General features: G+C 53.4%; 2 protein-coding genes across 2 annotated transcripts; one reads left to right on the forward strand and one right to left on the reverse strand.

Annotated features, from left to right (window-relative positions):
- Positions 1-4,139: 4,139 nt before the first annotated feature.
- On the forward strand, positions 4,140-5,663 carry SWSAP1 (SWIM-type zinc finger 7 associated protein 1). The gene is made up of 2 exons (XM_017663462.3): positions 4,140-4,416; positions 4,992-5,663. The coding sequence occupies exons 1-2, from the start codon at positions 4,159-4,161 to the stop codon at positions 5,475-5,477; spliced, it is 744 nt and encodes a 247-aa protein (XP_017518951.2). The 5' UTR covers positions 4,140-4,158; the 3' UTR covers positions 5,478-5,663.
- Positions 5,664-6,407: 744 nt separating this feature from the next.
- On the reverse strand, positions 6,408-11,621 carry EPOR (erythropoietin receptor). The gene is made up of 9 exons (XM_017663460.3): positions 11,535-11,621; positions 11,092-11,382; positions 10,164-10,299; positions 9,730-9,908; positions 9,493-9,650; positions 8,911-9,064; positions 8,739-8,826; positions 7,430-7,517; positions 6,408-7,338 (listed from the first exon to the last, which is right to left on the reverse strand). Exons 2-9 carry the CDS (start codon positions 11,204-11,206, stop codon positions 6,727-6,729), a joined length of 1,530 nt encoding a protein of 509 aa, XP_017518949.1. The 5' UTR covers positions 11,207-11,382; positions 11,535-11,621; the 3' UTR covers positions 6,408-6,726.
- Positions 11,622-11,828: the final 207 nt, after the last annotated feature.

Raw genomic sequence — 11,828 nt, forward strand, 5'->3', positions numbered from 1 at the left:
TTACTAGATTCCCCCCATTATCAAGGCCCCACCACATACCCCATTACAGTCACTGTCCATCAGCGTAGTGAGATGCTATAGAGTCATCACTTGCCTTCTCTGGGCTATACTGCCTTCCCTGTGTCCCCCCTACATTATGTATGCGAATCGTAATGCCCCTTATTCCCCTTATCCCCCCCTTCCCACCCACCCTCCCCAGTCCCTTTTCCTTTGGCAACTGTTAGTCCATTCTTGGGTTTTGTGAGTCTGCTGCTATTTTGTTCCTTCAGTTTTTGCTTTGTTCTTATGCTCCACAGATCTGTTCTTTTCTTTAACTGTCAAATGTGGACATCCCCACAAAAACACACAAACATGTGGTGAGGGGCCTCACATGACTGTCTTTTCCAGGCATTTGGCCTCCTTCTGACCATGGCCATGGTGCAGAGGGCAGAGGGAATAGGGCCAGGGCACTAAGAATCTCCAAACCAAACCCCTAGCTGCATGGATGCAAGCAGGGGTTCTGATAGTGTTGTTGTGCTGAGGCCCAACCTCTGAGGACCCAGTGGAGACCAGGGAGGGTAGGAGCAGGCAGGCAGCCACACAACAACACCCACCCCTACACCGTGTCTCTGCGGTGCTTCAGATAGGCCATTCAGGATGCCGCGTCATCCAGGAACTAGGAAAGGGGAGTCAGCTTCCCTCCCTTCCTCCTTCATCCATTCAGCACTCTGGAGCAGCTACTGTGTGCCAGGTGCTGTTTAGTTAGGCACAGGGACCGCAGCAGTGAACAGAACAGATGCCAGTCCCTGCCCTCTGGGAGCCCACATTCTACTAGGGAGAGACAGAGAATAAGCAAGGGAAGTATGATAGATACAAAGCCACAATTCCAGATTTCAACAAGGTCTATAAACCAAGATTTCTTTCATAATTCATGTGTGGCAAATCCTGACCTGGACTGACATGTAGTTATTATAGCTTTTATTAACTTGATGTGGGTATCCTTATGTTTTGTTACAGACAAAGTGGTTGATTTTGAGATATTATCCCAGGTCCCACTAGGTGTATTATGCAATATGTAGTATTTATACCATAGTACCATTCACAAATCTGAAAAATTCTGAATTCCAAACTCTAGGTTCAAGGATTTAGGTCAAGGATTGGGATATCAGACATTGATAATGATAAGAACACTTAGCTGGAGAAGACAATGGGATAACTGGAATAGGAACACAGTTTGCACCTTAAAGAGGGTAGTCAGGGAAATTCCAGGCAGAGGGAACAACAAGCATGAAGGCCCTGAGGTGGTAATGTACCTGATGTGTTCAGGGAACAGAGAGGTGTGTGGCTGGAACTGAGCAAGTGGAAGGGTAGGGAGAGGGAGAGGAGATGGAGGAGGTGCTGGGGCTGAATAAATGAAATGGGAGTAGGAGAGGGCTGAAGGCAGAGAAGGGGCAGCGTCCTGCTGCACCGACCAGACCGCCTGTTTCCAGGGTTTGCACACCTAAGACCTGCGGTCCCTCCTGTTGCACAGCTTCTGTGTGCGACAAAGAAGCAAAACTTCAGCACAGAGGACAGCACCCAGAACCGCCCGTCTGGCTCCATCCATGGTCCTGATGTTAAGCGCGGGCCAAGAAAGAGTAAAGTGGGGGCTGCTGGACACAGAAGTGTTTGGCCCTGCTAGAGAGGGTGGAGACAGCAACCCTTGCCTTGCCGACAACCCCACCCCAAAATGGATAGGTAGCAAACCCAGACTAAGGTTACACACTTATTCAAGTCTTCTTGACGTGCCCCTGGGGTCTCACAGCATCTCAAAGTCATTAAAACCGAGCTCCGGTTTTAATATAAATCAGACCATGGCCCCTGACTGCTCAAACCTTCTTGAGGTTCCTCACAGCATTCTGTGTCAAAGCCAATGCCGCAGGGCGCCTTCCCTTAGAAGGCTCTTCCCCCACGTATCTGCATGGTTCAATCCCCTCAGCTCCTTCAAGCCTTTCCCCAAATGTTACCTTCTCAGTAAGCCTGCCCCTACCACCCTATGCAAAATTGCAAAAAGAAAACAAGTGGCCCTCCCAACTTGCCTTCCCTGTACAAACTTTTTCTGCATACACTTATCATGTGCTTATAGACTATTTAAATCCCTCGTTACGCTCAATGGTCATTATCTCCTTCCTCGCTAGAATGTAAGCTCCACCAGGACAGAGACTTTTCTGTTCTCTGCTCAGACCCACATGCCTAGGACAGGGCCCAGCACACAGTAGGTTCTCAATAAATGTTCATTGAATGAACTAATTGCTTGAGCTGCTGCTAATAAATGAAGGAGAAGCACAGATTGTCCCTGAGCTATCCTTCCTCTAGGGAGCCCCTCTAAGGTAAGCATCCTTCCAATAGTACATGAAGAGGGGATTCTGAGAAGTGAAAGAAGTACTGCATGCACAAGAAATATGCTAAATGTATGCATCTCTGCCAATGTATTCAGCCTATATTTATGAGCACCTACTGTGTGCCAGGTGTTGTTCTAGGTGGGAACCCAGCAGGGAACAAAATATTGACTACCGTGGTGGAGCTGAAATTTAGCCAGCAGAGAAGCTATAAAATAAATTCATAGCATTGGAAGTGATGTTATCTGAAGAGAAACAAATGTGGATAAACAGTTAAAGAGTGAAGGGTGTGTGATTTTACACAGGTGGTCAGGGAAAGTCTCTCTGAGTAGGTGATATTTGAGCAGAGACCTGAATAGGAGCAAGGAAATGTGCCACAGGGATGTCTTGGAGCTAAGTGCTCTGGGCTGTGATCATCACGCTCCTGTGCATGTAACTGTGCATATAACTGTACATGTAATGTTGCAAAGTGAGTTGAATTATGGTTGGGAAGCATTTGACAAGGCAGTGTAACAGTGTGCAGGTTATGTGTGTAGTAGCAATGGTATGGTTGTATCAGTGTATTCTGGTGTTTCACATAGGAAAGTGTATGGGAACGTGAATGTGGAAGAGACTGTGTATGGGATGCTTTGTGTCAAGATAGGGAAGGGCTGTGAGCTTATGGGTGATGGGGATTCTGGAAGTGCAGTACATGCAGAGTCCTATTGTGTGTGTGTGTGTGTGTTAAGGGCTGTGGGGGTGCCCAGCTGTGTGGGTGGGTGTATTGGAGCATGTTGTGAAGCCTTTTCCTGGCCTCAGAGGGAGAGAGAAAACCCAGAAAAATCTCAGTTCCGCCCTGTCCCTGGGTCTCCTGGCAACGCACCACTTTGAAGTTACCAGGAAACAGAGTTGCCAGGGTAACAGGGACGAGTGGCAGCTCTGGGGCGAAGCCAGATTTCGCTGGAGCATTCACCTTTATCCTTCCTCTCTCCCAGTTTCTCATCACCCTACCTTCCTTTCTTCATTCATTCATTTAAGGAGCACTTACTGAAAATCTACAATGAGCTGGTTACTGCTCTGGACGCTGCAGATACCAAAGTGAACGAGACGAACAAGGTCCTCGCCCTGGCTCTCTCCCTCTTCCCGCCCAAGTCTCTCTGTGTCTTCTGGCACCTTGTTTGGTCTCTGGGCCAGCTTCTTCCATACCCCAAACAGGATCCACGGAGCCCCCAGGCCAAAGGAAGCCAGTTGAGACCCTTCTTCTAACAGAACCTCAGAGACGGCTACTGGTCTTTTGCACATGAATGTCCCTATGCTTGTGGATACAAAGACGCTTGTGCCCGTAGTTAGGTGAGGAGAGAGACAAGCACACACGCTCCTCCCTCTCTCCCCTTCTCAACTGTCACTGGGTGACATCATCAGAAACACACATGGACACATGCACATCACAATATTCCTGTGAGTTACCATGAGCTCCATTTTACAGGTGCGGAAACTGAGGCTAGGAACTGTCGGTGATTTTGGGCCTGTTCCCTCCAACTCTCAACCCTTACATCTGTCTGATTAGCTCACAACAACAGTATTCGTGCTGCTTCCGTCAGCCGACTCACCCAAGGGAACAGCCTTGTGCCCCTCAAATGCCTCCTTCCTTCTCCCTAAGACACTTATTTGCCCCTACACCAGGGGAGGAGCTAGGCAAAGGCCGATCTAAGTTTGACGGACAGATGTATGAACCACTGGAGAAGCTAAATGCACTGTAACCAATGAGGTCTCTGCTTGGGCAGAACTAAAGGCAGGAATGGGCTGCTGATTGGACAGAGGTATGTTGCAAATGGCGGAGACGCTGAGACGGGTGCTAAGCCGGGGAAGAGCAGCTGGGCCTGGAGAGGAGAACACAGCTGAGGCGGGACCGCCTCTGCTGCTGCTAGGCGGTCCGGGCTCTGGAAAGACAGCGCTGCTGTTCGCAGCGGCCCTTGAGGCGGCGGGGGAGGGCCGGGGCCCTGTTCTCTTCCTAACCCGGAGGCCTCTTCAGAGTCTGCCCCACGGCACTGGAGGCGCACTCGACCCCCTGCGATTACAGGTAACGGGCGGACAGGACTAAAGGCTGCAGCCAGTAGTTGGACGTGTCGGGTATTGAGTGACAGGCATATAGGCCAATGGTGGGGACGAAGGAAGGTCTAGCCTGAGCAGCCATTATTGGGCGGAGTCAGGAATGAGCCGGGGACGGGGCCATTCGAAGCATTATTAAGATTGAAAGTCTATCCATAAGAGGCGGAGTTAGCGAAAGGCACCGCCTAATGGGTGGGGTCAGGGGAGTAAGGGGCGGGGCTAATCCTGATCTGGACGCGTGTTTTTTCCAGCGGAACCTGAATAAGTGATGGGGTCAGACCTTTAGGCTAGGGCGAGTTTTCCGTGTAAAGACGGCTAGAGATTTGGCAAAAAGACATGCCTTGTTCTGAACTGATACTGGTAATGAGTCCTGTATAAAAAGGGGCGGGACATAATTGAATATTCGGCCACTCCGAGCTGCTTCACTCTGTAACCAGCTGTCTAGGGAGTGAGCACCTCGTCCAGGAAACTGCAAGGAAGCCCGGCTGCTATACCTGGGAACTTCTCGTATTGAATCTGGCCCTTTCTTTTTTTCCCTCCCTCTAGAAGATCCGCTTCCAGTATCCTCCCTCAACCCGTGAGCTTCTACGGCTCCTGTGCTCTGCCCATGAGATCCATGGCCCAGCCCCCTCTCTCTTGCTACTGGATGGGCTGGAGGAATACCTAGTGGAAGACCCAGGGCCCCAGGAAGCCGCCTACCTGGCTGCTCTGCTTCTGGACACAGCTACCTACTTCAGCCACTGGGTTGGGCCGGGCCGGGACTGTGGGCTCATTGTGACCCTCCAGACCCAGGAGGAGGGAGAAAGTGGAGATGCTCTGCAGCTGTCGCTGTTCCAGCGCTATTTCCCTGCCCAGTGCTGGCTGCGGCCGGATGCACTAGGCCCAGGACAGCATGGCCTCCGGGCCTGCCTTGAGCCAGGAGGGCTGGGCCCCAGGGCAGAGTGGTGGGTGGCTTTCCGACCAAATGGAGAGATGACCATCACCCCATGGCTCACTGAAGCTAATGACCCCAGCTCAGACCAAGGTGTGTAGCAACTGCTCTATGCGTTCTTTTCTCATGGCTGGAATACTTACTCAGGGACATATGCAAATTCAAAGACCTAAAGAATATAAAGTGCTTTTTCCCCTTTAAAAATATCATTTTCATGTACATAATATGCCCAACCAACATATTGTTCAGTTTTGCTGTTTTGAATTTTATAAAGAGTTTTGCAATAATTGTAATCTTTTGCAACTTCCTTCTGCCACTCAACGTTGTTACTAAGATTAGGTCACATTTTTTTAGTTCATTTGTTTTCCCTACTAAATATAATTCCATGGGTGACTATACCCCAATTTAGTCATCAGATTGTCTTAATTACCTCTGTGAACATGCCTGCTTCCATGTCCTGATGCATATGTGTGAGGGTTTTTAGGGTATATACCTAGAAGTGAAATTGCTGGAGCAGAGATATACATATATTCATCTTTCCTAGGTTATATCAAACTTAAAAAGTGGTTAAAACAGAACTCCCATTGAGCCATTTGATGACAGTGTTATCAGAGTGCTTTCTTAGAACAGGGCCTGATTCAGAATAAAACCTAATGAATTAATGTTATTGGCTTTCCTCTGCCTGGATGGATGCACAGCTAAACTACGTTTCCCAGACGTCCATGGGTCTATCTTGGATCATGTGACTGCTTCTGGGCAATGGAATTTGTGAAGGAGAGAGAGACAACTTCTAGGCTAGATCCCTAAAATGTCCCACAGAATCTTCTATTTCTCTTGGCTTGTTGGCTGGAAGAGTGCAGAGGATCCATCTAATAACCCCAGGTTGGCTTGGGGGATGGTGAAGCTACAGACCATGGAGTCTGGGTTTCTCACTCATTCCAAAGATGGCTCCCCACCTGTCTGAATTGAGATAAGAGAAAGGAACCATTTAATGTGTTAAGCCACCCACATTTAGAAATTGTTATGGCACCTGTACTAATTCATTTTATTATGATTATTATTCAGATTGACAGCTCCAGAATTTCAGACTAAGCTCAGGGCCTTTTACTGCCCAGGGAAAAATGGGGCTTACAGGCTGTTTGTAGAAATCGATAGAAAAACATGTATATATGTATCTACACCAAAAAAACTATACATTTAAAAACACTGTAAGTTTGTCCAGAGCAGAAAGCCAAGGTCAGCGACATCCCAAGTCCTGCAGGAGATCTTACCAACCCTGCCTGGTTAGCCTTGAGCCCAGACTAGCACTTGAGGTCGTGCTGGGTCTCCAAGCATCTAAGGGTGGGAATCCTATGAGCAAGCCACATAGCTGGAGGGGGAAGGTTCGGGGGCTGGGAGGAGGCTATTCTCATAAGGGTTGGAGTGGTGGCCATTGGATGACCCTCTCTGGGCTCCCTGGGAGTCTCCTGAGCTGTAATCAGTTGAGATGCCAGAGTCAGACACCACAAGGTACAAATATTTCAGGTGGGGTGGGGTGGGGGGTAGTTCAGGGGGCAGTGCCCTTGGGCGCAGGAGCTGGGAGCTGGCATCTAGGATGGTATACTCAAAGCTGGTAGCTGAGGCCCCCTCTGGCCCAGGCTTTTGGGCCAAAGAGGATGAACAAGAGGATGCTTCTGAGCCTTTGTCCATGGCTGCCATGTCCAAACTGCCACCAGGCTGTGGGAGGGCCTCGCTGGGTGGGCTCCGGGGCAGCAACCACTTGTCCAGCACCAGGTAGGTGTCCTGGACATGCTCACTACCCACCGGCTCCAGCAGAGGCCCCTCGTCATCTGCCCCTGGCTCCACCACCTGTGTCACCCCCCAGCAGCGTTCAGAGAGGACTTCCAGGGCTGCAGGTGGGTCCTCTGCAAAGGGGGTACAGTGGCTCCACCACAGACAGCCGTCGTTCTGGTACAGCCACAGCTGGGAAAAGAGCACCAGCATGTTTGGAGACCCGGGTTCAGCCACAGGAATGGGGAAGTCCCAGGCCCTGAGGGACAGCTAGGCCACCTACCTGGAAGTTTCCCTTGTGGGTGGTGAAGAGGCCCTCAAACTCACTCTCAGGGCCTGGGATGCCAGGCCAGATCTTCTGCTTCAGGGCCCTGGTGAAGCCAAGAGAAATGAGTACATAGATGTGTGTCATTGAACACTCAGCAGTACCCCTGAGTAGTCCTGTTCCCTTGGAATCATATAGGCAGATAAGTGCATAGGGGATAAGGAACAGAGAATGACTGAAGCCTCTGCAAAGCCCCACAGAAAGATAAGGATTTTGAAGGATGCATAGGAGTTCAATATGCTGCCTCATGCCCCCTTAAATGTGTCCCAGGCTTGTCCTTTCCATGGTTTCCAATACTTTCAGAATGAAATTCAAACTCTTCCCCCCGAGCCCTGCAGAAGACCCTACATGTCTGACCCCTGTTGCCTCGCTCAACTCATCATCTACTATCTCCTCCTTACACACTCTGCTCGAGCCATAAAACTCTTCTTGCAGCTGCTTCAGTGTTCCAAGCTCATTCCCAACTTAAGGTTTTTGCACTTGCCGTTTCTTCTCCCTGCTTTTCAAGTGGCTGCCTCCTTCCAATGTTTAGGTTTCCACTCTGATGTCGCCTCCTAGAGCTTTTCCCTGACCATCTTGTCATGCCCCACACCCCATTTATTTCTGATGTCACTCATCACAATTTACAATCAAATACCTGTTGTTTGTTGTCTGACTCAATTAAGAGTATACCACCAGGTCAGGGACATGTCTGGTGTGTTCTCCACTTTCTCCCCAGTGCCCACCACATAGCTAGCTGGCACTCAGTAAGTATTTTTCAACCAAGTAAATGAACAGGGTCTTGAAAGACAATATGGAGACTGTTTGGTGGCCAAGGCAGGAAGGGCATTCCTGGCAGAAGGAACCACATGTGCCAATGTTGGGGGTGTAAAACCACACAGTATGTGCTGGGAATTACAAAAGCTCAGGATGGCTGGTCATATCATAAGGCGTCTAAGGTGCTTGACAGCAGAGGCAGGAGGCACTCAGGGTTAAGTCTTTCCATTAAATCCATCTGGTTGATTTTACAAAAGTTCATGAAATTGGGGAAAAGATCCAGCAAAAGAATCCAGGAAGGAGCAGCCACTGAGGCAGAAGGAAAACCAGGTGAATGTCCCGGAGGATTTTAACTAAGAGTTTGGGTTTGGTCTGGCTTGCCTCCCAGCCCTGCCACTGATCCTCCCTGTGTGACCTTGGGCAAATTCCTGCCACTCTCTGAGCCTAGGTTTCCACAAGACAGACATTGGTGGGGAGGAGTCTGGGACGAGTGCCAGAACGGACCACTCACCGGCGATGGGAGAGCAGGGCGAGCACAGCCAGCAGCAGCAGGATGAGCACCAGGATGAGGGAGAGCGTCAGGATGAGGGGGTCCAAGTCTGGGGGGCGCAGGGGGGCGGTCAGTACGGTGGGCTTCCCCACGCTCCGCCCCAGCCCCTCCTACATCTCTGCTCGGGCCTCACCGCTTGCTGTCAGCAGCGACGCAGGCTCGGACCAGGCGCTCCAGAAGCCGCCGAAGCTGGGTTCGGCCATGCGCGCGCGTACCAAGAAAGTGTAGCGCGTTCCTCCCCGCAGGTTGCTCAGCACGCACTCAGTGCGGCCATCCAGGATCTCCACCTGGGGGCGGGGTCCGAGGAGAGGGGCCAATAAGGGCGGGGCGGGCAGAGAAAGGCGTTCCGAGAAAGGCAGGACGGCGCCCAGGCCCTGCGAAGGGCAGAGCAGGGAAACCAGGAGGCGGGGCCCAGGGAGGACCAGGGCCAATCATGAAGGGGCCCCAAGGAAAGAGAGGGTGACTCTGGCTACTTAGCAGCTGGGCCAGAACCCTCAGGGTCGGAGCCCTAAGCAGTCTGGAGTTAGGGACTGAAGGGTAGGTTGGGTTGGGTCCAGACGGGTTTGGGGAGGCCTTGGGAAAGGGGACTTGTCGGTAGGTGTGGAACTGTCTTGGGCAACCTGGAAGGGCGAGACCATAGTGGAGGGACAGAGTGGCGTGGCGGGGCTGCAGACCCAAGAGGCTTGGCGGGCCGGGCTGTAGGGACAGCGCTCACCCTCTGCGCTCCACCTGCGGCGTTATGCGCGGAGATGTTCACCTCGTAGCGGATAAGGCTTGCCATCGGGGCCCCAGGCGGCGGGAGCCAGCGCAGTACCACTTGGCCGCCCTCATCCGCCCGCCTGGCCAGCAGTCCCGCGGGGGGATCCAGGAGCACTGCGGGGAGGGGGCGATCACGCGGTGGGTGACCACGAGCCCCCTGCCCCGACCACTCCCCCATTCCTAGCGCACTTACCCACTTCATTTATGTGTATGGTGCGGCGGTAGAGTGGAGCGCCGGAGGGGGCAGCTGAAACCAGCAGCTCTAAGGGCACGAAGCTCGACGTGTCGGCCGTAGGCAACGAACACCAGAAACGCACCGTGCCACGGGCCGTGGGCGCCCGGCGCAAGCGGCACGGCTTCCTTGGCTCACCCCTGTGCGCCAAGGGACCCAAAAGGGGAGGGAGCGAGTTGGGGGCAGGGCACGCGGAGTTTCTACCGTTTGGACCACTGGCACACTTTGGACACCACCACCAGGAGGCGTCCCAGCTCCGCTGTACGCGACGCCCTAGTCCCGCTCTGGAGGGGTGTTGTCCCAGCCCTGATGTTCGGGGTCCCAGCGAGCTCAGCCTCTCTCGCCCGCTCGCCCCTCCCCCCGCGGGCACGCTCCACCTGCCCCACGGGACTCACTCCAGCTGGTAGGAGAAGCTGTAGTTCTCGGGGCCGACCCCTGCGCCTGCTGCTTCCTCCCAGAAACACACCAAGTCCTCCAACCGCTCCGTGAAACACAGAAGCTCTTCAGGCCGGCGGGCCGCCAGCAGGGCCGCTGGGGGTGGGAACGAGGGGAGGGGGTCAGGGAAGCCGAGCCACTGTCCCCGGGCCACAGCGTCCTCCCCCTCCCTCCCGCTGCCTGTGAGGGCCGATAAGACAAAAGGCCTTCCCGATCTCTACCCCAGCGGGGCCCTGCGAGGGGTCCGCAGAGATGGTGCCCCCCGACCTCCCAAGCGCAGGTCACTTGCCTTATTATCCTCTCCACCCCCACCGCCCACCCGCGACCTGCTGGACTGCGCAGCGTTCAAGGCCTCTGCTTCCCGCTGCCAGCCCCGCCCCAGCCCGAGGCGTGCGTGCCCGTGGATGTGTGTGCAGGAGGCGGGCCCCCTATCGGCCCCCGCAGGCTCCCGGCTGCCCGATAGCGCCAACCGTGCCCGCCGACAGAGCAAGGGATCTGGCGCCCGCGTGCAAACCGTGTTTACAGTCGCCAGCGGCCCGGCCTCTTTGACTCGGACCCGGGCTTCATCTTCACTCCGCCAATGGAGGGTCTGCAAAGTCCCCTCTCATCGGGCACTCTACACTGAGGGATTAACACCCAGCACCACGCCCGCCCCATTAGTATTTTGCGTGTCCCAGGCCCCCTGAAAATATAAAAAGGAACCTTCTGCCCCTTTCTATCTTCTACCCCAGAACCCAATCTGGGCTCTTAGACCCCGGTATGCCATACCAGGTCCCAGACTAGGGGTTCAGCCATCAATTTGGCCCCCAGGACCTAGACTTGGAGGTTCAGAACCCGGGATGGCCCCCAAGACCCAGTGCAGGGGTCTCCACACAGATCCATCCTTACCTTTACTTTCAAAATTGGGGTCCGGGAAGTTGGGCTGAGTAGCCCAGGCAGCCCCAGCGAGCAGGAGACAGACGGAGCCGACTCCAGGCCAGAGGGGTGCCCCGAGATGATCCATGACGCAGCCCCCGCCACGGGGGGCCCAGGGCTCCTGCCCCACCTCTTCCGCCCCTGGCACAGTCCACAGCTGGGTCAGCAGCTGCCTCCGCCGGACACAGCTGACCAGGCCCTTCCCGGCCAGGCGCCTCCAAGTGGCAGCTCCCCCCGAGGGGGCGGGACCACACGCAGCCTGGGCTGAGATAAGAGCGAGCCGTCAGCCCAGCCTGGCCCCCGCGGGAGGGGGCAGGGGCCCTCTTGGGCCCCGCCGCTGCTTAGGGAGCGGGAACAGCTAGGCTTTCTGCCTCAGACACCCGTTCTTGCTGTGTGACCCGGGACAGGTGACTTACCTTATCTGAGCTTCAGGCTTCTCATCTGTAAAATCCGGCTTGGCACATTAGCAAACATTCCAGCAATGCAAGCTACTGATATTATCGTGGTGATGGACATGTCTTCCCAGTCTGGGTAGGAATATATCAAAATGCTAGTAGTGACTAGCGCTTGAATATTTGCTCAGTGCTAAGGCAGGGCTGCCAGACAGTGAGTACGATATGATCCTATATTTGTAAAATTACATATTCCGGAGTGTGAGGTTTCATTTGTGATGTTTCGGGGGGAAAATTTTTTTTTACTGCTTATAAATT

This window comes from Manis javanica, chromosome 13, assembly GCF_040802235.1.
Source record: "Manis javanica isolate MJ-LG chromosome 13, MJ_LKY, whole genome shotgun sequence".
Lineage (NCBI taxonomy): Eukaryota > Metazoa > Chordata > Mammalia > Pholidota > Manidae > Manis > Manis javanica.